Genomic DNA, 25,303 nt, shown 5'->3' with positions numbered 1-25,303 from the left:
CACCTTTGGATTTATAGGTCTGTGTATGCAAAGCTTTTAGCAAAGAACCCTTTTCAAATTACAGTTTCCAACTAGGTGGCACAAATAGCATCTCTGTCTCGACACTGTTTTCTTGTTTGCACAGAATCTTTTACCTCAATACAGTCACTACAGTAAGCTCATCCATTCAGGTCTCCAATCAAATAAGGGTACATCTGTCAAAGTGTAATCCTATCAGCTTGCTCCTGGCATTTAAAAAAAAAAAAAAAAAAAAAACAAACAGACACACACACACACACTTGCTGGACATATAATTTTTTTTAATAAAGTTGGATTGCAAGCATAAAGATAAAATACACCAATTACCTACCATAGGTTTTTTATTACTGCCCATCCAGCCCTGAAATTTGAACAGTTCTGCCCCAGCCTTGTCTGATAAGGCAGGACACCCAATTTGTTTACTGCAGTTGAGCAACATTTATAGGATGTGTCCCTCCGCCAACCTGTGACTGCGCAGTAAGGGAAAAAGAAGTATACCAACAGGGTGGATAAAAATCCATGATAAAAAAACATTTTTTTTCTTTAAATCTGATTTGATTTTTATCAAATGTATTTGAATAAAATACTTTTGGAGTAAAAATCTAAAGATAGTTTTCTATTCAAGGTACAATAATAATTTTGTTTATTCAGCATGAAATGGAGCTTAGTTATGTAGCATGAGGTTGTATATTCTGCAATATTTACATTTTTGGTAAACTCATTCAATGAATCCAAGCTCTGCAAACTGAGATAACATGCACTGCATTGATGCATTCACACAATTTTACAGTAACCATGAGATAAAACAGTTCAGGAATATTCCTTTATCCCATTGTTTTGCAAATCTATGCACACTACAAACTGTATGATTGAATAGGTTCTGATATCGCTGTTTTACTAACCTGACAGCTTATTATTCTAAATAGGAAACCTTAATTTTGTTTGCAAATATTAAAGATTCTAACTACCAGCAAGAATGACTTCCTTACATTTAAAAGAGTACTGGTCATTTCAGATCCATCATGGCAGCGCCTGTTAGCGGGCATCAACTCACCTGTTGCTGCCACGTCCTTCACCTTGTGTCACCGCCGCATCACCAGCTGTTCATTAAAGTGAATGGGACTGTCGGTGAGTCAACAGCGGGTCAGAGGAGGAGCCGCTGCGGGACAGATGATAGTTGCTCTTTAAAAATTATCATTTAAAATGGAGTTGATTTAAATAAAGCCTTTTTACTAGGGATTTAAATCAAATTCACCCTGTATATTAATGAGCTCCCCTCTCTAAAAGCCAACCACTCTACCGATCAGAAATTTTACAACAGGAAGTTTGTATAGGCAGCACTGATCAGTGAATTCTGGCGGCAGGAACGTTTTCCCACTGTCAGAATACATTAGCTCAGTGGGGAGGATTGCCCCAACCACATTGAATGTGTGGATGGGGAATGGAGTCCTTATTTTTTTTCATTCAACCCACTGGTTGAATGAAAAAAATAAAATAAAATAAAGCTAATGTATGGGCAGATTAACTCTGCTCTCTATTCCCATTTAATGCTCCTTTTAGCACATAAGCATTGCTCTACTACGGATTGGCCCAGTGTGCGGCTTTTCCTCCTAGTCTCAACTCTGCCATACAGTGAACTAGACAAGGTGGGGTTATAAGTAAAATTCAGGGTCTTACATTAAAAAAAAAATACACATAACTATGTAATAAACCTGAAGTTTAATCTGCTTATATTCTGCCTTACTTGGCTCATCCCTACCCCACACCCCCACCCCCGGAAACCCCCCCATCAACATGCCAATGGCATTTTTTGTAACCTCTTACCGGCTGCATGATGCATATATCAGCTCGCAAAGAAGGGGGCTTTAACACCCAGTCATGGCAAATATGCCTCCACGGGGGGAAAAGGGTTTATGTTGAGTGTGCTCACTGCACACTGACTAGGCTACCACCAACAGCTCTCGGTGGTCAAGGCTTCTGATCAGGAGTCAACGGAACAGGCTCCCAATTATGTGAAAGAAGTGTGTACAACCATGAAAGGTTGAAGGTAAGGCCAGAAGTTCAGTTTTAAACAATATAGGACAAAACTAAGTTGTTTATATCTGCCTTGAGCTGAACTTCGATTATAAACCCTCAACAACATTCTTTACTACAGGTCAGCTAAGACAGAACTGAGGTAAACTGCATGAAAAATCTTTTAGGAAAGGTTTAGGTTTGTCACATCATGCTTCTGGTACCCTGGTAGTGTCATCACTACTCTGCTGAAAAAGCTGGATATTACCAAACTCAGGATTTACCATAGCCTTCTCCTTATGACCCTTTAATGCCCTTCTGCTGCCCCTTACTGGTGATGGGGCCAAACTGGACTGGTAACACAGCTCCCCGATAAAGCAGCATGACCAAAAATTGCCAATGTTTGTGGAACTCTTAAAAAGGAAACTAAACCCCCGACTTAAAGTGGAACTCAAGGATATTTATTGTAGAGGAGACATGCAATGTCTATTCTGCAATAAAATAAACCTACCTGTCCGTTTGCTGTCTCTTAGGATGTACACTGGGTTGTGTACGCGCAGCTTAGTACACATTCGGGCACTGTGTCTGTGAGCCGGGATGACTGAATTCCTGCCCATGTGTGGGAGTGAAGTCATCCCACAATGGCTAATCTAGACCGGCACCTAAAAGAAGCGAGAGAAGATGCTGGCGAGAGATTTCATGGGCGTCGGACCAACTGGCGCGAAAGTATCACAAATTTAAAATTCCAATTTACCGGTCTATTAAAACGGTTACATTCAAGACATATGCATATAAATTATTGCGGCGCTGAAAAGTTCAAAAATGAAATTGAAGAGTGGGAGGAATCCAATCACCAAATATATTGTGCAGATGTAGAAAGAGTCCCTCGTCACCACGTGGTAATGTAGTCTGCTTACCAGAAGGTATTAAGGATTAGGCATAGATGATAAATACTCAAAAGCATCCAGCAAATCCAGCCCACTGGAACCCCTCGTCAGACCACAACATCTGTGGGATTTCCTTCACATATAAACTTCTCCCAATGGTCACTTCAGAATTAGGCATTCAGGCATGTAGTCATCATATATCCGAGAAAAGAAAACGAAGGACCCATAGTGAAGCCCGTAATGATAGATAAAAAATGTTTATTGTAGTAACTTACAGTTGAAGCTTAAAACAGCATGCATCAAGGATAGGCACAAACGGCTGCAGCAATCAGCGTACGGATGTCAGCCTGCCTGACATGTTTCATCATAACAGATGTCTTCAGAGGCAGCCTCTGAAGACATCTGTTATGATGAAACATGTCAGGCAGGCTGACATCCGTACGCTGATTGCTGCAGCCGTTTGTGCCTATCCTTGATGCATGCTGTTTTAAGCTTCAACTGTAAGTTACTACAATAAACGTTTTTTATCTATCATTACGGGCTTCACTATGGGTCCTTCATTTTCTTTTCTCGGATATATGATGACTACATGCCTGAATGCCTAATTCTAAAGTGACCATTGGGAGAAGTTTATATGTGAAGGAAATCCCACAGATGTTGTGGTCTGACGAGGGGTTCCAGTGGGCTGGATTTGCTGGATGCTTTTGAGTATTTATCATCTATGCCTAATCCTTAATACCTTCTGGTAAGCAGACTACATTACCACGTGGTGACGAGTGACTCTTTCTACATCTGCACAATATATTTGGTGATTGGATTCCTCCCACTCTTCAATTTCATTTTTGAACTTTTCAGCGCCGCAATAATTTATATGCATGTGACTTTTTGTTTGTTATCTACGAACTTTGCTGGCCGCTTGCTTTTTTCAGTTCAGCGCAAATTTTTACTTGTTTTTTACATTCAAGACATGCCTCTGGTGATAACGGTTACAATATCTAGTGTGCTTATGTCAGCTCTCACACTTTTAAGCCAAAATGGCTGGTGTCATAGCTGAACATATGTGCAGCACCATGGCAACTACAGATCAAACAGAAGCAGTGATAGCAATTTTCTTGGCTGTAAAGGATAGCAGGGTTTAGTTCTGCTTTAAAGTGGTTGTAAACTCCAGACATGAAATATAAACAAAGCATACCCCTCTATAGAATGTGTACTTGTCTCAATCCAGAGCACTATGTGTCATTTCTCTCTGCTGCTTCGTTCCTCCACTATCAGCAGGAATCACGTCTTACAAGTTTTCCTGACATCGAGAAAAATGGTGACGGGGAGGGAGCTCCAGCTGATTGACAGTCTCAGCTCTGTTCCTATGTCCCTCAAATCAGCACTTAAAGCTCTCCTCACTGAACTCTGCAATGTATAATTTCAGCTCTTTGCCCCCTGTTTTCTGACAGCTCTGAAAAGCTTTAGAATTTCTGTACCTTGCAGAACTGTAGAGAAGCCAGCAAATAAACAGGTACAATTTATGTAGGAGGATTAGTTTTATTTCTGTGTATCACCTGAGGTCAGTCACTTTACTGTGTATATGTAAGGGTTTACAACCACTTCAATAGACAAGTGCCAGGGCAGGTAGAGAATCATTAGCCACCTTACTAATCTCTGAAGGACTTTTGTAACGTTACCAAAATTCACTTCATACAACACTTCAAACAACAAAGCTGGTCATGCAGCCACTAAAGGCTGACTTTTTTTTTTTAATAATTATCGAGGTAGAACATTTTGGGACGTTCTAGCAAATCTAGTTAGAAGACAGAAACTGGTTTGCTAGGCCATCAAATATCTTCCCAGAAAGGTTATCTGGTAAATGCAAGTTGTTCCATCACTGATAATCTAAAAGGGAATTCTATCCAACTTAACCACACACAAGCAGCTGTTTAACATTGCAATCTTACCTTATTGGTTAAGACCGACATGTCCACTTTGACAGAGCCGTGTGTGAAAAATAAAAATCCTTGGAAAGTGTTCTTTTCTTCCTCCAACAGTACAGCTGTGGCCAAAAGTTTTGAGAATGACACAAATATTAAATTTTCAAAGTCTGCTGCCTCAGTTTATATGATGCCAATTTGCATATACTCCAGAATGTTATGAAGAGTGATCAGATGAATTGCAATTAACTGCAAAGTCCCTCTTTGCCATGAAAATAAACTTAATCCCATAAAAATAATTTCCACTGCATTTGTGAAGAAGGGTTCAGGTGCCCAAGGAAGTCCAGCAAGCGCCAAGACTGTCTCCTACAGTTGATTCAGCTGCAGGATCGGGTGCACCACCAGTGCAGAGCTTGCTCAGGAATGGCAGCAGACAGGTGTGAGTGCATCTGCATGCACAGTGAGGCAAAGACTTTTGGAGGATGGTCTGGTGTCAAGGAGGACAGCAAAGAAGCCACTTCACTGCAGGAAAAATATCAGGGCAGACTGATATTCTGCAAAAAAAATACACAGATTGGACTGCCGAGGACTGGGGTAAAGTCATTTTGTCTGATTAATCCCCTTTCTGATTGTTTGGGGCATCTGGAAAAAAAACCTTTTCCAGAGAAGAAAAGGTGAGTACTACCATCAGTCCTGTGTCATGCAGTAAAGCATCCTAAGACCATTCATGTGTGGGTTTGCTTCTCAGCAAAGGGAGTGGGCTTATTCATAATTTTGCCTAACACAGCTATGAAGAATGGTACAAAAACATCCTCCGAGAGTAATTTCTCCCAACCATCCAAGAACAGTTTGGTGACAAACAATGCCTTTTCCAGCATGATGGAGCAGCTTGCCACAAGGCAAAAGTGATAGCCAAGTGGCATGGGGAACAAAACATCAAAATTTTGGGTCCATGGCCAGGAAACTCCCCAGACCTCAATCCCATTGAAAACTTGTGGTCAGTCCTCAAGATTCAGGTGAAAAAAAAAAAAAAAAAAAAACACCACACATTCTGACAAACTCCAAGCACTGATTATGCAAGAATGGGTTGCCAATAGTCAGGATGTGGCCCAGAAGGTAATTTACAGCATGCCAGGGTGAACTGCAGAGGCCTTGAAAAAGAAGGGTCTATATGCAAATATTGACTCTTTGCATAAACTTAATGCAATTGTCAATAAAAGCCTTTGACACTTATGAAATGCTTGTAATGTTACTTCAGTATACCATAGTAGCATCTAACAAAAAGATCTAAAACCCCTGAAGACTTTCTGAAAATTAATATTTGTGTCAGTCTCAAAACATTTGGCCACGGCTGTTTTACACAAATTTTAACATTTTGATTCAACACAGGTGGGCACAAACCAAAAAGTAGTAATCTTACAATAAGTGTTCTATGACTGCAATAAAACACCTTGAAAGTGGTCCAAATAAAAAAAAAAAAAAAAAAAAAAAAAAAGTGATGTGTAACTGTAAATACTCACTAACACTTGGATGCCTTCCTTTTCTACCGGAGCCTTATCATATGTGGCTTCACAGACCCTCACTACAGTGGTGACTCCATATTTCTTAAGCTCCTGAGAAGAAAAATATAAAACGTCTAAGCATGACATAGCATTGAAGAAAGGGCACATATTAAAAAATTCAGATTTTTGCATTTTATTACGCATCATACCTTCAAATGGAATGGAAGTTAAAAAAAAAAAAAAAAAGGGACGGCGGTGAACGCCTACCAAGTTGTTGCCCATCACCTAAAAATGTTTAAGCTGTCTTTTGCAAACTATTTAGAACAGGACTTAAGAACTGGTACAGCCAATTCCCAATTCTAATATTTCAGTTTTTATAACCGATCTCTGGACAAAGTTAAAAATCACTTTGATGTTTTCTAAGGAGTTGAAAAGTGAAGATTTACAAAGGCTTTTTTTGTGGCAGCCTATAAAGAGAATTGGACGCATTATCAGAGGCTGGATGAGATGTGACAGGAAAGCAGAGAACTCCCCTGTCACTTCTGCAGCAACCTCAGCTGTTCCAGAAAAGGGACAAGAAAGTCGCTACTCTTTTGCCGGCCAGATTGCTACAGCAAAACTTAAAATATTTTGATGAATTGATATAGTACAGTGGGACCACCAACTAGCTCAAAAAAAAAAAAAAAAAAAAAAAAGAAAAAAAAAAAAAAAAAAGGTGGTTTCAGCCATCTTCCCATTACTTAAAAGTGGCAATAAACCAATGCCATCTGAGAGCATGGGTGTATACATGACCATGTACATGTTCAGGACCATAAGATACTTGTTAAACCACATCAGTTTGGTCCCTGTAATCAGTAATTCATGAGAATGGATGAAATGTAAGGATGGGGACCAACAGGGTGGGGGGATGGAATTAACAGAGTGATACGAGCACAAGTTTGCACCACTCTTCTAAAACATAAAAAATTAAGCAGATGCTGCTCCTAACAGAAAGGAGTGCTTGTTAAGAGGGATCAATTTTCTGCTCTGTTGTGTCTGATAGGCAGCACAAAGAACTGAGGGCTGGAGCTCCATGCTCCAATTTCTCTGCCGACAGCTCACATCCCGAACATGTCACGTCTGACAAGGATCTGTGGCAGTTTTCTATATGGAAAACTGTCAGAAAGTGTTGATTAGGGGCAGACCTGCGCTAGTTTCTATTTCACTCTAAATCAAAACTGGTGTGGCTGTTACAGATAGACCTGAAAACAGGTCTATCTGCTTGGTTATTGTGGCGCATATTCCAAACAGGATAGTGACTACTTTTCTGTATGACTGACTGATTACAAGACTAAGTATTAATCTTTTCCGGGAATACCAACAACTCTGTTCAGGCCATTTTAGAATATCTGTCTAGAATAAGCAATAAATGATCTCTTTTCTTTGCTTTACTCTGAAATACATGAGAACTGCTTTTAATTTCATCACTTCTAAGGAGGGATGAAGCATGGTTTTAATGCATCATAAGGGAACCAAAAAGTTTACTCGTGTCTGTATCCTTTGATTTTATTTTTTTCTTTAGCAAAGCTGGAATTACTGCATGCAATTTTAACGTTTTAATAGATCTTGCATGTGCCTCAAAGTATTAATAAATATGTCATACGCAGCAATGCATTATCAGACATACATTGATAGCATGCTCTGGAGGGACACTGTATAGTTAGTCCGCTGTACAGCCGAAACGTGTGTAGGGTGAGGCCAGGGGCTCATGATGTTATACACCTGCTGATGTTCTCTGATGTGGTGTTTTTAGACTATGAGGTGCTTTTATATTTATGAGTACATCTACTTTTAATAAAATATGTGGTTTTAAGCAATACTGCTCTATGGTCCTTTGCTCGTTCCGCCATTTATCCCTATTTTAAGAAGTGGTCTTTGGATAACCAGAGGACCCTGGAGACTGGAGTCTGCGGTATTTCATTTAGTGGCCCTTGATTGGATGGTTTCCACGCTGTTGATCTCTTATAATTTGGAGATCATAGCCATATGGTAAGGGAACTGGCACACTTGATTGATGAACTAAGAGGACAAGTGCAATAAAATGAGTCAAGGACTGAAGACATGAAGGCCATGTAGGCACTGATCTAAATATAAATTTGAAGAAAAAGGAGCCAATACATTTAGTTGTATTTTTCCTTACTTCACTTTTTGTCCCAGCTACCAAGGAACACCTCTCACTGCTCCTTAGTCTGGGACAGACAGAAAGGAACACGGTCACTGAAATCATACAAGGGGCAGATGCACAAGATCTGCTGCTGGCTTGACTATTTCAGCACAATAGACAACATAAAACAATTAAAGCTTTGGATAGAGTAGAGAATGGTTAAACTACCTGCCCATTTTTGTATTTTTGTATTTTTGTGGCCTTTGCCCCATAGGAGCCTTTTCTTTACTTCCTGTCCCATGATTTTTCATTCAATGAACTTTATTCACAGAACAAATGCAGCATAGTGTTTAGATAAAATCTACTTTAACCACTTCAGCCCCGGAAGGATTTACCCCCTTCCTGACCAGAGCACTTTTTACAATTCGGCACTGCGTCGCTTTAACTGCTAATTGCGCGGTCATGCAATGCTGTACCCAAACGAAATTTGCGTCCTTTTCTTCCCACAAATAGAGCTTTCTTTTGATAGTATTTGATCACCTCTGCCGTTTTTATTTTTTGCGCTATACACGGAAAAAGACCGAAAATTTTGAAAAAAAATGATATTTTCTACTTTTTGTTCTAAAAAAAATCCAATAAACTCAATTTTAGTCATACATTTAGGCCAAAATGTATTCGGCCACATGTCTTTGGTAAAAAAAATGTCAATAAGTGTATATTTATTGGTTTGCGCAAAAGTTATAGCGTCTACAAACTAGGGTACATTTTCTGGAATTTACACAGCCTTTAATTTATGACTGCCTATGTCGTTTCTTGAGGTGCTAAAATGGCAGGGCAGTACAAAACCCCCACAAATGACCCCATTTTGGAAAGTAGACACCCCAAGGAATTTGCTGAGAGGCATGTTGAGCCCATTGAATATTCATTTTTTTTGTCCCAAGTGATTGAACAATGACAAAAAAAAAAAAAAAAAAAAAAAATTACAAAAAGTTGTCACTAAATGATATATTGCTCACACAGGCCATGGGCATATGTGGAATTGCACCCCAAAATACATTTAGCTGCTTCTCCTGAGTATGGGGATACCACATGTGTGGGACTTTTTGGGAGCCTAGCCGCGTACGGGGCCCCGAAAACCAATCACTGCCTTCAGGATTTCTAAGGGCGTACATTTTTGATTTTACTCCTCACTACCTATCACAGTTTTGAAGGCCATAAAATGCCCAGATGACATAAAACCCCCCCAAATGACCCCATTTTGGAAAGTAGACACCCCAAGCTATTTGCTTTGAGGCATGTTGAGTCCATGGAATATTTTATATTTTGACACAAGTTGCGGGAAAGTGACAAATTTTTTTTTTTTTTTTTTTTTTTTTTGCACAAAGTTGTCACTAAATGATATATTGCTCACACAGGCCATGGGCATATGTGGAATTGCACCCCAAAATACATTTAGCTGCTTCTCCTGAGTACGGGGATACCACATGTGTGGGACTTTTTGGGAGCCTAGCCGCGTACGGGGCCCCGAAAACCAATCACTGCCTTCAGGATTTCTAAGGGCGTACATTTTTAATTTTACTCCTCACTGCCTATCACAGTTTCGGAGGCCATGGAATGCCCAGGTGGCACAAACCCCCCCCAAATGACCCCATTTTGGAAAGTAGACACCCCAAGCTATTTGCTGAGAGGCATGGTGAGTATTTTGCAGCTCTCATTTGTTTTTGAAAATAAAGAAAGACGAGAAAAAACATTTTTTTTTTTTCTTTTTTCAATTTTCAAAACTTTGTGACAAAAAGTGAGGTCTGCAAAATACTCACTATACCTCTCATCAAATAGCTTGGGGTGTCTACTTTCCAAAATGGGGTCATTTGGGGGTTTTTTTTGCCACCTGGGCATTCCATGGCCTCCGAAACTGTGATAGGCAGTGAAGAGTGAAATCAAAAATTTACGGCCTTAGAAAGCCTGAAGGCAGTGATTGGTTTTCGGGGTCCCGTACGCGGCTAGGCTCCCAAAAAGTCTCACACATGTGGTATCCCCGTACTCAGGAGAAGCAGCAGAATGTATTTTGGGGTGTAATTTCACATATTCCCATGGCATGTTTGAGCAATATATCATTTAGTGACAACTTTGCGCAAAAAAAAATAAAAAAAATAAAAAATTGTCTCTTTCCCGCAACTTGTGTCACAATATAAATTATTCCATGGACTCAACATGACTCTCAGCAAATAGCTTGGGGTGTCTACTTTCCAAAATGGGGTCATTTGGGGGGGTTTTGAACTGTCCTGGCATTTTATGCACAACATCTAGAAGCTTATGTCACACATCACCCACACTTCTAACCACTTGAAGACAAAGCCCTTTCTGACACTTATTGTTTACATAAAAAAATAATTTTTTTTTGCAAGAAAATTACTTTGAACCCCCAAACATTATATATTTTTTTTAAAGCAAATGCCCTACAGATTAAAATGGTGGGTGTTTCATTTTTTTTTTTCACACAGTATTTGCGCAGCGATTTTTCAAACGCATTTTTTGGGGAAAAAACACACTTTTTTACATTTTAATGCACTAAAACACACTATATTGCCCAAATGTTTGATGGAATAAAAAAGATGATCTTAGGCCGAGTACATGGATACCAAACATGACATGCTTTAAAATTGCGCACAAACGTGCAGTGGCGACAAACTAAATACATTTTTAAAAGCCTTTAAAAGCCTTTACAGGTTACCACTTTAGATTTACAGAGGAGGTCTACTGCTAAAAATACTGCCCTCGATCTGACCTTCGCGGCGATACCTCACATGCATGGTGCAATTGCTGTTTACATTTGACGCCAGACCGACGCTTGCGTTCGCCTTAGCGCGAGAGCAGGGGGGACAGGGGTGCTTTTTTTTTTTTTTTTTCCTTTATTATTATTATTTTTTTATCTTATTTTTAAACTGTTCCTTTCATTTTTTTTTTTTTAATCATTTTTATTGTTATCTCAGGGAATGTAAATATCCCCTATCATAGCAATAGGTAGTGACAGGTACTCTTTTTTGCAAAAATTGGGGTCTATTAGACCCTAGATTTCTCCTCTGCCCTCAAAGCATCTGACCACACCAAGATCGGTGTGATAAAATGCTTTCCCAATTTCCCAATGGCGCTGTTTACATCCGGCGAAATCTAAGTCATAAAATGCTCGTAGCTTCCGGTTTCTTAGGCCATAGAGATGTTTGGAGCCACTCTGGTCTCTGATCAGCTCTATGGTCAGCTGGCTGAATCACCGGCTGCATTTTCAGGTTCCCTGTTGAGACAGGAGAGCCAGAGAAAAACACGGAAGACGTTGGGGGGGGAGGGGCATTCCCTCCCACTGCTTGTAAAAGCAGTCTAGAGGCTAATTAGCCGCTAGGATTGCTTTTACATGAAAGCCGACCGCTGGCTGAAAAGAATGATACCAAGATGATACCTAAACCTGCAGGCATCATTCTGGTATAACCACTCAAAGTCGTGAATGGCGTACCTGAAGACAAAAAAATGGTTAACAATAAAGCACAGTAAACGGTAAGGTATAAAAAATTGCATACCTGAAAAGCAAACATGATAAAACATAACAACAATAAAACATTGCAGAATAGAATACAGTAAAAAAGAACAGAACAATAGAGAGAGAGAAAGAACAATAAAACGACAACTATTTTTTTTTTTATTTTATATTTTTGTATGTGTTTTTTTTTTTTTTTTACACTTTTTTTTGTAACTAACTTTTATAACTGTAACCGGTTCCAGGTTCGGGTCTCTCAAAATGCGATGGCATCTTGGGAGACCCTGTGAAAGTGTGCCTAGTCTGTGCAATGCTGTACCCTACGCTAATACTCAACTAGTGAATGGTAGTGTTCAAAACATTCACCAATGCAAAGACCAGGATTGTCAGGACAGGAGGGACAATAATAGCGGGTGTCACGCCTATATCTGCGCTTGCTGCAGACACGACATCTTTTTTGGGGGGGGTTGTTGGGTAGGGGTACTCGGGAGGACATAAAGAAAATGCCTCTCATGCAGCCGACTGCATTTGGTTGGGGATGTGAATGGGGGAAGTACGGGCGCTGCAGAAGTGGTGGGTTCCCAATTAGGATTGGCGAATGCAGCAGGAAGGGCACTATGGACACGACGGGCCTGTGTTTGTCTTCTTGGTGGCAGCGGGACACTACTTGTGCTTGTCACCTCACCAGCTTGAACTGCACTTATGGGACTCGCCACGTCACCAAGTGTTACTGCAGTGCTGGTTTGACTACAACCGGGGTGTACTAGGCCGCTGGGGCTTGCCAGTTCACCAAAACGCTACCAAAAAAACTGTTAGCGATCGCAAGGATCAGGCCTGACTCTGCGAACGCTGCAGTTATGCGTTTAGTGTTTTGTAAGTGTCAGTGATCGATCGATACTGCACTTGGGTGGGCTGGGCTGGGCCGGGTGGAGGGGCAAAACGCAGGTGCTAGCAGGTATCTGGGCTGATCCCGCTAACACTGCGTTTGTGGGAACCCTAAACTGCTGGGGACGCTAGTATAGATCTGATCAGATCAGATATTGATCCGATCAGATACTATACCACTAAGGGAGGCGTATGCTGCGTGCGTGGGTGTTAGCGGTACTGGCGCTAATCTGACGCTGCCTGGGGCTGGTGCTTGCCAGTTCACCAAAACGCTACCAAAAAAACTGTTAGCGATCGCAGGGATCAGGCCTGACTATGCGAACGCTGCAGTTATGCGTTTAGTGTTTTGTAAGTGACAGTGATCGATCGATACTGCACTTGGGTGGGCCGGGCAGAGGGGCAAAACGCAGGTGCTAGCGGGTATCTGGGCTGATCCCGCTAACACTGCGTTTTCGGGAACCCTAAACTGCTGGGGACGCTAGTATAGATCTGATTGGATCAGATATTGATCCGTACAGATACTATACCACTAAGGGAGGCGTATGCTGCGTGCGTGGGTGTTAGCGGTACTGGCGCTAATCTGACGCTGCCTGGGGCGACGCATATCACCGCCGGGCGACCGGGGGGCTAAACCTTTATTCGGTAATAAACGGCGGGTGCCCTGACACTATAAAAAATAAACAAACTAACCAGCGTCACCGTAACAGTTATACGGTGATCAGTGGTGAAAGGGTTAACTAGGGGGCAATCAAGGGGTTAAAACATTTATTAGGTAGTATATGGGGGTCCCTGTCGCTATAAAACGCTGACGGCGAACCTAAATATTTACGTTCCTAACTAGCGTCACCAGCGACACTAATACAGCGATCAGAAAAATGATCGCTTAGTGACACTGGTGACAGGGGGTGATCAAGGGGTTAAAACTTTATTAGGGGGGGTTAGGGGGGTATCCTAGACCTAAAGGGGGGTAATACTACCTGCCCTAACACTGTAACTGTCACAAACTGACACTATGCAGTAATCAGAAAAAAAAAAAAAAATACTGCTAATGTCAGTTTGTGACGGGGGGGGGGTGATTGGGGGGGGATCGGGGGGCGATCAGGGGGGGATCGGGGGTGTAAGGTATGCCTGGCATGTTCTACTGTGTGTGTGTGTTGTGTGCACTTACATGTCTTCTCTCCTCGGCGCTGGACGGAAACTGCCGAGCCGAGGAGAGATGACATCACATCCTCTGCCTGTGTGAAACTACACACAGGCAGGGGAGGATTCCTATTGGCTGGGAGCGATCGCGAGGGGGGGGCCACGATCGGATGGTCTCCCCCTCGCCTCCCGACGCTCCCAGTCAGATGCCGACCGCCGATGGCACCGGGGGGGGGTCCGATCGGACCCCCCGCCCGCGGGAGGCAGATCACGTATATATACGTGATTCTGCCTGCCCGTGCCATTCTGCCGACGTATATCTACGTTAGGCGGTCGGCAAGTGGTTAAAGACACCCTGTCACAAACTTAAAAAAAAGAAATGCAGGTAAAAGCACAGATTTATTAGGTATTTTAAAATGCTTACTTGCAGTGTTTTTTTTTTCAATATTTATGTTTTATTCATTTTGCAATGTGCCCTTAAACTAGGAAGAAAAGTTGGATTTCCAGGAAGAGCCAATTTCCTGGCACAGCCTCTTTCCTTCCTTCATGTCATAATCCTCTTATCTTATGGGAGTGTCTAATTAATCTGTGCTGACCCAGCTCCTTCACCCCACCCTTCATAACATTTTATGTAGCAGCCAGGGGAAGTGTAAAAGGGATACTATATATAGGCGCAGGACAACTTCAGCCCTCAAGCTGTTGCAGAACTACAAGTCCAGTCATGTCTCGACCTCAGGGAGTCATGCCTGTGGTTGTCAGGATATTTCAATGCCTCCCAGGACTTGTAATTCCATAACAGCTGGGGGGCCAAAGTGTGCCTATCCCTGGCTAAAGAATGTTACTGGCATGACCGTTCTGTGTCTTCTGGGGTTGCTGACATTAAATCCAAAAATGTAGGGATGGGCAAATGGTTCAGGCCCAAGCATCAGGTCGGGCGGAACATTTGCCCATTCGCTGAACACCAGAATTTGCAGGGTGTTCACCCTGAAGCACTGCAGTGCATTTTGCTCCCTGAATCAGGGCGCAGTGTACACCGGTTAAGGAGCAGGACCAGGAAGCCGGCTGCGGTGCCCTTAACAACCAATGAGTCTTCAGCTGTCAATGGGTTTCCCGGCCGACAGCTGAATTAAAAAAAAAAAAAAAAAAGTTTGCCAAATTAATTTAAAAATAGCGTCCCCCCCCCAAAAAAAAATCTGTACCAGACCTATATTCGGGTATGCAGCCTGGCAGGTCATGAGTAAGGTTACACAAGTAAGGTTTCTGCCGGTAAAAAAAAACATGCTTAACATATGTTAAAAGTACATATAATCCTTTGGGAAGATTGTTGTTGAAATGGTAACAAATGGAAAAGATCACATTTTCCAGAGGACAACCCCTTTACGCTTTACCTCAGCTCAAAACACACTATAAACCTCTTACACTTAATAGCAACACTATACAACTTACCTCTGTGAATTTGTTGAGGGTGGCATTTGTTGGATTGTGAGTAATTAGAAAACGCATACACTCATAAGATATTTCCACTGGAGCAGGACGGTTCATTGTGATAACTTTAAAAAAATAAGGTTTATTTATTTAAAAAAAAAAAAAAATCCTGAAAAAATTCACAGCAGAAAATATTAAAAAAATTCTACAAAGAAAAAATATATTTATATATTTGCAGGTGGAAAAGGTAACTCTGTTATTGCAAAGTCCCAATTGAGAGATGTTAGTTTTGTGAGCACTTTTTGTGGGATGCAGTGGAGCATCCAAGAGATATCCCTCACATTACTTCTAGTAAGAGGGAAGAGAGCTTAAAAAAAAAAAAAAAAATAATAATAATTATGCACGTATATAGTGACCAATGGTCCCTACAGCAATGAGGCACTCATTAAAGGAGATTTCCCCCGTACGATTCTTCCCTTCACAAAAGGAAAAAATAAAAAGTAGTGAAAAATATGCGGCTGTGAGGTGAAATAATAAGTTAGAACGCCCATATGCTTTTCTGCAGCTGGCGAGTGTGAGTGCAGGACATGGATGGGTGGGCTCAGGTGGGTCACCGAGAGGCCTCTCTGCTCACTTGTCTGCACCAAAGGTGTGCTGAGCCTGGCAGTATTCTGGGCTTATGCGCCGAATCGCCATAAATGTGCGACGTATATTCCAAGAGGAACCCTGAAAAGACAAAAACACAAAAAAAAAAAAAAATGAAACCAAAAAATATCTTGTAGCACATTTGATATGCAAAAGAAATCACTACAACATACATTATATATATATATATATATATATATATATATATATATATATATATATATACACACACACATACATATACAATATATATATATATATATATATATATATACACACACACACACACACACATACAATATATATATATATATATATATATATATATATATATATATATATATATATATATATATATATATATATATATATATACACATACATACATACATACATACACACACATATATATTTTATTTATATTTATTTATTTTTTATGGCAGTGCGGCTCCTGCCATAACTGAAAGTCATAACTTTATCTCTTCAAAGACAAATTCTCAGGAAATTTCTGGACTGGAAAACCCCATTTGCATGAGCATGCCGTTTCCAGGAAGGGAGCAATGATTATTCTTCACATACAAAGCCACCTGTACTGGAAAAACAGCCATACAGATTCAATCACTGATTATTATAGAATTCACCTGGTAAGAGTAAATAACCAGAGACACTCATGCTGCTATCAATACAAGCATACTGACCACCGAGATATGAACAGGCATCTATTTTCATTTGCTTCTGTGCAGGAAGTGAAATATACTGAGCAAACAAGGCAAATTCCACATTCGTACACACAAAAACAGAATTGTTCTTCTAGCACATAGCAACATAAGTTTTATTAATCTGCTTACACTTGCTGTATTCCAGTAACTATTAGAGCTGCACGATTCTGGCTAAAATTAGAATCACGATTTTTTTGCTTAGAGGATAGATCACGATTCTCTCACGATTCTCGCGGCGTAACATCATCTTTCACATTAAAACAAAAAAAAATTGCGCTAACTTTACTGTTTCTTTTTTTTTATTTATTGAAGTGTATTTTTTCCCAAAAAATTGCATTTGAAAGACCGCTGGGCAAATACAGTGCGACATAAAATATTGCAGCAATTGCCATTTTATTCCATATTATAATAAATAAATATATATATATATATATATATATATATTTATCTCTAATGTTTGGGGGTTCCAAGTAATTTTTTTTAGCAAAAAATATTGATTTTAACTTAAGAAAGAAGTGTCAGAAAAAGATTTAGACTTTAAGTGGTTAAACTTCCTGCATTTACACGTTGTTTAAAGCTTGGCAGATTGCCCAGGTTATTTGTTTACACAGAGAAGTTTATCCCTTTGATCTAAGAAGGAAGTTAGATACAATGTTTCAAGTTCTAAACTTGGCAGAATGCCTGGATGTTTTCTTTTGACAGCTGAGTGAGCAGATAATCTCTCCACTTGTTTATATGAAAGAATCGTCAAACTCAGCAGGAGAGATCGTCAGGGGAGGTGAATCGAGATCACGATTTTTTTAACGATTAATTGTGCAGCTCTAGTAACTATGTGATTAATACCTGCACTTCTAGTATTCAATACATTTATTCCTTTTTTTAAATTATTCATTTGGTATTTACCCCAACAAGTAGACCAAGCTGTCTAGCAAAAGTGGCAGTTACAGGGGTTTGGACAAAACATAACACTGACAGGGGTGCTTACAACAGTCCTCCTAAAATCATGGCGTTTAAAGCAAAACTAAACCCTCCTTTACTTTTACAGCAAAAAGGAAACTGCCATTTGCCTCTGATCTGCAGTAGCCAAATTGATGGGCTTAGTTCCACTTCAGCTCCGTTCAGACATTGCGTTGCAGGAACGAATGTTCCCGCTTGCGATTCTAAAGGCAATTTGCACAAGTTTATGCTAGTTGGGCATAGGGTGGCCCGTACACTTAAACGCGCGTAGGGCAGCTTGTTGATCGCCCAAAAGAAGCTCCTGCTCCTTAGATTAGCACAACTTTTAAATACATGCTTTGTCATGTGATTCCGTTACACAACAATTGTGGCAGAATCACACACGCCGCAATGCCAGCTACGGGAGGATCCTCACAGGATTCGGACCGCTTGAGCAGAGGTAAGCATTTGTCCCTTTAGTTCCACTTTAAATTTAAAACTATAGGTCTATCTAAAACACAAGCTGCGTCTAGGGATTTAAACGGGTTGTAAACCCTTAGTAAGAAAAGGGGAAGAAACTTGCCCTGCCACACTCCTCCAATCTCAGTGCTATGTAAAAACAAGTAATAAACTAACACTCAGGAAATAAATGCTATTGGATATAAAAATTATGGCAAAAAATATCTATATGTAAAAAAAAAAATTGTTGTAAACCCTTGTGTGTTTCACCTTAACGCATCCTATGAAAAAACTGGCAGTGATCGCCCCCCCCTGGACTCAGGAGTACACCTGCAAAGTAACTCCGCCGCCCGGGAAAACGCTTCTCCCAGGGGCTTATCTGATGTGGTGAGGAGCCGCAAGAGCCGCTGGGGAACCCCAGAAGACTAGTATCGGGGCTGCTCTGTGCAAAATGAGCTGCACAGTGTAGGGCAAGCATGACTTTTTTTTTTTAAACAACAAACCCTTACAATCACTTTAAGGCCCTTTCACATGGGTAGACCAATCGAGTCCACCTGTCAGTTTTTCAGGCTGACTCGATTGAGCCCTCCAGTCTCCAGTATGAAGTGGTGGGTATCAACGCACAGACATATGTCCGTTGACACCTGCCGACATCCGATCCCATTTGCTAAAAGCAGTTCCGTTTTCCCATCTGTCTGGCAAATCAGATTGGATGGCAGTCGAGTTTAAATGGACAGGCGGTCTGTTTACATCTGACTGCCCATAGAGGAGAGCGGGCTGTATCTCTGTCATGGACCAGTCATAGGCCTGCTCAGTGGGGATCAGAAGCAGATTAAAGCGGAGTACCATTCAAAAGTGGAACTTCCGCACTAAGGCCTCCTCCACAGCTCCGGTTTGTGAAACTGAGTTTTTGGGAAAAACGGGAGGGGGCAGGTAACAGATTTTGACTGCTCCCACTTTCGTTCCAGTCGCCTTAGGCAACTGGAAGGGGAAGTTCTCCCTCCCAAAGTCTTCTGGGACATATGACAGGTCCTAGAAGACTTCGGGACCTATCACAGAGCGCAGCGCTGCTCGAGCATGCGCAGTAGGCACCTGGGTGTGAAAGCTGTGAGCTGCCGGGTACCCATAGTAGAGATGCTGGCGTCGCCGCAGGAAAACTCAGCGTGGGTGAGAGTGCACCGCTGGATCGTGGGACAGGAGAGTGGCTGTTTATTAAAAGTCAGCAGCAACAAAAACTGTAATTGGAACTCCACTTTAACCGCTGAGCAGGTGAACTCCAATGGAGCCCACCCTATGTGTAAGGGGCCTAAAACTTATCTACAGGCTATACCCTTGTACAGCCATTAATTGGCAGCTATATGCATGGGTGGTGTCTGAGTGGCAATATGCCAACAATTTAAGTTGCAAAAAAAAAAAAAAAAAAAGTGGTACTGGCAGGGTCAACAAATAAAACAGTTACAGGGAAGACTCAAAAAAATTAAAAACTGCAGTTATTGCTACTGACAGACAGCATCGTATACAGTATGTCATTTTAGAATTTGCCCACAACTCCACCTTCATTTTTGCCTTCCATGCATGAGGGAATCATTGAATAGCAAGACAAATACAAATTTTGGTCAGCTGTTAAATAGGTTTCCCAACTTTCCCTTTGCCTAGCTAACAAATGTGAACAACGACCCGCACTGCGGTGTCGATCGCATGCGATGTTTGTGCAATGCGAGTTCAGCCATACGGTTGTATGGCTGAACTCACATTGGATTCCCAGGAAAATAGTACAGGGACTTTTTTTTTTCCCCGCACTGGAATTGGATCGCATTGGAGTTCTCACCCATGCGATGCGATTTCTGTCTGAGTTTGCACTACAATCTGTGAACCGATCTGGGGGTGCCATTAACACAGACACCACACTGACACCAGCAGCGGTTCGCAGAGGGCATTTTAAACGGTCTGCGTTACAAAAGCGATGCAGGAATGGGCGCTGTAATCACACTGGTTCCCACATTGCTACAATGTGAAACTAGGCTTAAAGAGACAAAAATGCTATTTATGCAAGCATGGGATAGCCTGGTGACAAAAATAGTGATCAGAAGGAAGGCTAAAAGTCACTCACAAAGAGCTTCTATCCTTTTATCAACTAAGGCCACAAGGAGGTTTTTACACCAACTGAACTCTCAGCAAAATATCTAGACGGAAGAGATAAGGGTCGCCAACAGAATCTGCAGGGAAAAGATACAAAAAAAGTACTAGCATTTCTCAGAAGCACATGCAATAAGAAGTGGTTGCAGTACAGTACGAGGATTGAGAATCAGTAGTGAAAAGTGGAATGACTACAATATTTAATGGGTCAATGTTTGACTATGAGCTTAATGATTAAAGGCTGGTGGAAAGACGGCCTACAGCTAAGGCTCTACTAGCTTGGCCAAGCTTCATGCTGTCAGCCATGGCTCACTAAACACAACACCCCATCGTTTCTTCTGTCAATGAACTGCTGAGGTTAATGAGATCACGGTGAATTACACACACACTTGTACCCAAGAAGGGCAAGCCCTAAAGAAAATCTAAAGGCCAGACATAAAAGGTTTATCTCTCCAAGGTAACTAAAGTGTGCCAACACACCAGCTCACTGCCAAGATAATACATCTTGTACAAATCCGCATGGGCACTCAGTCTAATAATGGAAAATAAGGTAGACGCGATCAGTGCAACAGAACACAGTACTGAGATGTAAGAGCAAATCGCAATGCTGGTTGTTTTCTGCTTTGTAAACTATATCAAAGCAGCAGTAGTGATAGCAACTCTCCAACTATGAACTAGCTCCCTACAAAGGAATAGGTAGCAAAGATACACAATGTCGTATGTGCAAAGTGCACGATTACAGGAGTTTAATTTTTTTTTTTTTTAAATTGCAAAATAATTACATTTTGCAACTGTGGAATATAGATAAATACTAGTAAACCAATTAATTTTCAAAGCAATGCCGCAAGTAAAAAGATCAAGTCATTCTATTTAAAAAAAAAAAAAAATCAGCTCTAACAATTAAAATCCATAAACTGCTATTGTTATGCAAAACCACTGCCCCATGTTTGCAAAAGTTGAAAGTCTTTTTTGAATTTACCTGGATTGCATTTTAAATGATTTTCTCATGATCCGTTACAGTCAGGTCTGGCTATGAGAGTGCCGTGAGGCTTGACTTGCCAATTATGCTCTGCTGTGCCGTATTCGCTCTTCTAAAACCCCTCTCCTTACACAAAAACTACCTGTAATCGGCACTGGGGTGATAGAGGAACGGCTTTATAAATGATTAGGGGTGTGCATAATTACACTGAAGAAAACTTGTGATTGGTGGACCTGAGAATCCCTGGCACAAGGATTTACAAACTCGGCATTTGGTGCTTCCAGAACACCAACTTACCAGTCACTAGAGGAGATTACACAGCCCTAGGCACGCATTAAATATTTTCTGTACATACCTGCATGCTAAACAAGTAACTGGAGTGCTCCTTTACATTTTTACAGTTTGATTATTTAATAGTTTGTGGAATTATAGGATTTAGTACAAAGAAAGCTTAAAAAAAAAAAAAAAAAAAAGGCTTTTAGCTGGAAGCTACAAATATAAAAATGTATGAGCCTGTTAGACAATATTGAAGACAATTCAACCATTTGAACACTGCACATCAAATGTCAGGTAATGTTTTTGGCCACTTGTAATATAAAATCTTTGGAGTCGTTGCTTTAAGCTATATACAGTAATTGAATCAGAGTTTGAATTTCTATGTAGAGCTTTAGTGAAAGAGATACAAAGATAATGAACAGGCTGTTGAAAGGCTCTTCTAAAACCTGGAAGCCAGGCACCACACATTCACACCCTATCCTATCAGAGAAAGATAAAGGATTTATTACATTACTAGACTGAAGAGAATATTCCTTGGTCAAAATATAAGTTGTAAACCACCAAAGTGCAATGGTATGTATTACAGAACAACCTTATAAAAAGACGCTGAATTTGCTCTACTAGACTGATACAAAAGTCATTCTCTTTGGTTGTGATGAAGTTGAATTACTAAAACTGGAGAGTGCAAAATCTGGTGCAGCTGTGCATGGTAGCCAATCAGCTGTTCAATTAAAAAAAACGATCACCTTGTATAAAACAAGTCAGTTTAAAATAGAAATGAAGGGCAAAACATTTGTGTATATATATATATATATATATATATATATATATATATATATATATATATATATATATATATATATATATATATATATATATATATATATATATATATATATTATATAAAAATATCTCTTTTCCATAGGTGATCACATTCCCTCTGTTCTCAGCTGCATAAGAGCTGGGGGAAGGAAAAGCAGCAGCACACTGAGCTTCCCAGTGAATAACTGTGCAACGGGGGCGTATCAGGACAAGTATGATCATTGGAGGAGAGTACACCGAGTTGCCAGCATAGCTAGAGAACTGACCACAATGTGTTCTCCTGCTTAGGCCCCTTTCACACTGGGGCGGGGGTAAAGCGCCGCTATTATTATGCGGCCCCTAGCGGGGCGGTTTTACCCTCCGCTAGCAGCCGAGAAAGGGTTAAAAGCCACTGCAAAGCGCCTCTGAAGGGAAGGAGCGGTGAATACACCGCTCCTTCCCCGCTCCAAAGATGCTGCTGGCAGGACTTTTTTTCCCGTCCTGCTAGCGCACCGCTCCAGTGTGAAAGCACTCGGGGCTTTCACACTGGATACAAAGTAGCGGCACTTTCAGGTCGGTTTGCAGGCGCTTAGCCTCGGTTCACACTGGGACGACTTGTCAGGTGTCCTAGTTGCCTGACAAGTAGCGTCCCGTTCTGTGCAATGGAACCGTTCTAATCGGAGCGACGCAAGTCGCTCCGACTTAGAAAAAGGTTCCTGTACTACTTTGGGGGCGACTTGCATTGACTTCTATACAGAAGTCGTTTTGCAAGTTGCCGCTGAGTTGTGTCCTGGGTCGCCTGAGGCAGTCGCGCTGCAAGTTGTGCTGCCTAAGTGTGAACCAACCCTTAGTGTAGTCAGTATTAGGCCTCGTGCACACTGGACATTTTTACAGCTGTTTCTGACTTCAGGCATTTTTTCTGCAGCCAGTAAACTCCCCAGCATGTTGTCCTATGTGACCATGCACGCATAGGCTGTTATCAGCATTTTTTGGCAGAGGCGTTTTCTGGCTGGACAAAAAAAAAAACCCCACAACTAGTGGGTTTTAGGCCTGATTCACGCCTATGCATTTTTAGTGCTTTTTGCACTACAGTCCATTTAACATGGTTTCCTATGGAACACGTTCTGTAGTGCAACACTGCAAAATGCAAAAAGCAGTAAAAATGCAATCAGGCCTTAAGAGGAGTTTTTCCATTTGTAAAAAAATCTAACTGATAAAAGCGCGCCTATTCAGGGTTTATCAGCGTTATTGAGCCATAAGCGTAGGAGTATAGTATAACGCTACTGACATTTTTTTTTTTTTTTTTTTTTTTTTTTTAACATCCAGTGTGCATGAAGCCTTAATAGGAAAGCAAGTGGACTAGCAGAACACCAGGCATATCACATAAAGGAAGTAACACAAAGAACAGGAGACTTTCTCATACTGGTACAGAAGGCACATATCAGGAATATGAAGTGTTGGGGTAACAAACTCTTTAAAGCAGGGTTCTCAAACTGGCGGCCCTCCAGCTGTTACGAAACTACAAGTTCCATCATGCCTCTGCCTGTGGGAGTCATGCTTGTAACTGTGAGCCTTGCAGTTTTGCAACAGCTGGAGGGCCGCCAGTTTAAGACCCCTGCTTTAAAGGATAAGTTCACCTTTTCTGTCAGAATTTCACTTTTCATGATAAATAAAAGTTTTTTGTAATTTGTAATTTTTGTAATATAATTTCAAGCCAACTATCCCAATGTTCTCATCTCTCACCTACCTCGTGTATACCAGCTTAGAACCTGAACATGCTTGCTGACTTTTTTAAAATACTTTGAAGCCCTGACTTCCTGGGACATCCAGATATCGTCATTTCCCCATCATGCTATGCTTTAAGGCATCATAGAATAGGGTGTGCCTGACCTCTCTGGATCACACCTCCCTCATTAATATATCATCTTTTTTTTTTTTTTTTTTATTACCACTCACTGTCCAACTTCTTTCCTTAAGCCCCATACACACTATCAGATTTTCTGCTGATTTTTGTCTTTAAATTTACCAAAACCATGTAGTGCAAGGGCCTGCCTGATTGCATACAAATTGAAACTCTTAAGGTTTCAAGCACCTGGGGGGGGGGGGGGGGGGGAGTGGGTGCAGACAGCCAGCTATGAGTTTTCTTGTGATAAAGCTCAAGGAGAGGGAGGGGGAAGGTGTACACACTGACATGACGTAAACCAGTTGCCGCCCGCCCACCCACCGTCAAATGACAGCGTCCCAGAAAGGACACTGCGCCACCCCGATCTCTGTAAAGAGCCGCATCTGCGGCTCTTTAACCATGTGATCAGCTGTGTCCAATCACAGCCGTTCACATGTAAAACGCGGAGATGCCGGTAATCGTCGCTCCTCGACTTACACTGACAGAGTGTGTGACAAGGAGAGCCAAACAGCGGCATCTCCTCGCAGGGGGCAACAAAACATGTAATCAGGGCACTGATTATCAGTGCCCTGATTACATTATAGCGCCAACAGTGCCCACAATTGCCACCAGTCAGTACCCATTAGTGATGCCAGACAGTGCTAGCTATCAGTACCGCCCAACAGTGCCACCTATCAGTGCTGCCTCATCAGCGCACATCAGTGAAGGAGTAAAATTACTTATTTACAAAATTTACTGATAGAACGAAGTTAAAAAAAAAAAAAATTTTTTTTTTGTTTTTAAAAGATAAAAAAAAAAAAAAAAAAAAAACACACAAGCAGTGATTAAATACCAGCAAAAGAAAGCTCTGTGTGTGAAGAAAATGATAAAAATTTAGTTTGGGTACAGTGTAGCATAACCGCGCAATTGTCATTCAAAGCTGAAAGCTGAAAAATGGCCTGGGCAGGAAGGGGTGTAAGTGCCTTGTAGGCAAGTGGTTAACTGCAAAACC

At 41.1% G+C, this 25,303-nt stretch overlaps 1 protein-coding gene across 1 annotated transcript in view; it reads right to left on the bottom strand.

Moving 5' to 3' along the window:
• The window catches only part of PTP4A2 (protein tyrosine phosphatase 4A2), an 86,367-nt gene that overhangs the window by 20,614 nt on the left and 40,450 nt on the right, over positions 1-25,303 (bottom strand). The window contains exons 2-3 of the mRNA XM_073615392.1: positions 15,480-16,184; positions 6,358-6,450 (exon numbers count right to left, since the gene is read on the bottom strand). Coding sequence (XP_073471493.1) covers positions 6,358-6,450; positions 15,480-15,575 — 189 coding nt within the window. The 5' untranslated portion in view covers positions 15,576-16,184. The remainder of the gene's footprint in view (positions 1-6,357; positions 6,451-15,479; positions 16,185-25,303) is intronic.

The sequence above is a fragment of the Aquarana catesbeiana genome, linkage group LG02 (assembly GCF_042186555.1).
Source record: "Aquarana catesbeiana isolate 2022-GZ linkage group LG02, ASM4218655v1, whole genome shotgun sequence".
Taxonomy (NCBI): Eukaryota; Metazoa; Chordata; class Amphibia; order Anura; family Ranidae; genus Aquarana; species Aquarana catesbeiana.
The sequence above is the reverse complement of the archived record's forward strand: the minus strand, read 5'-3'. Positions and strand labels throughout refer to the sequence as shown.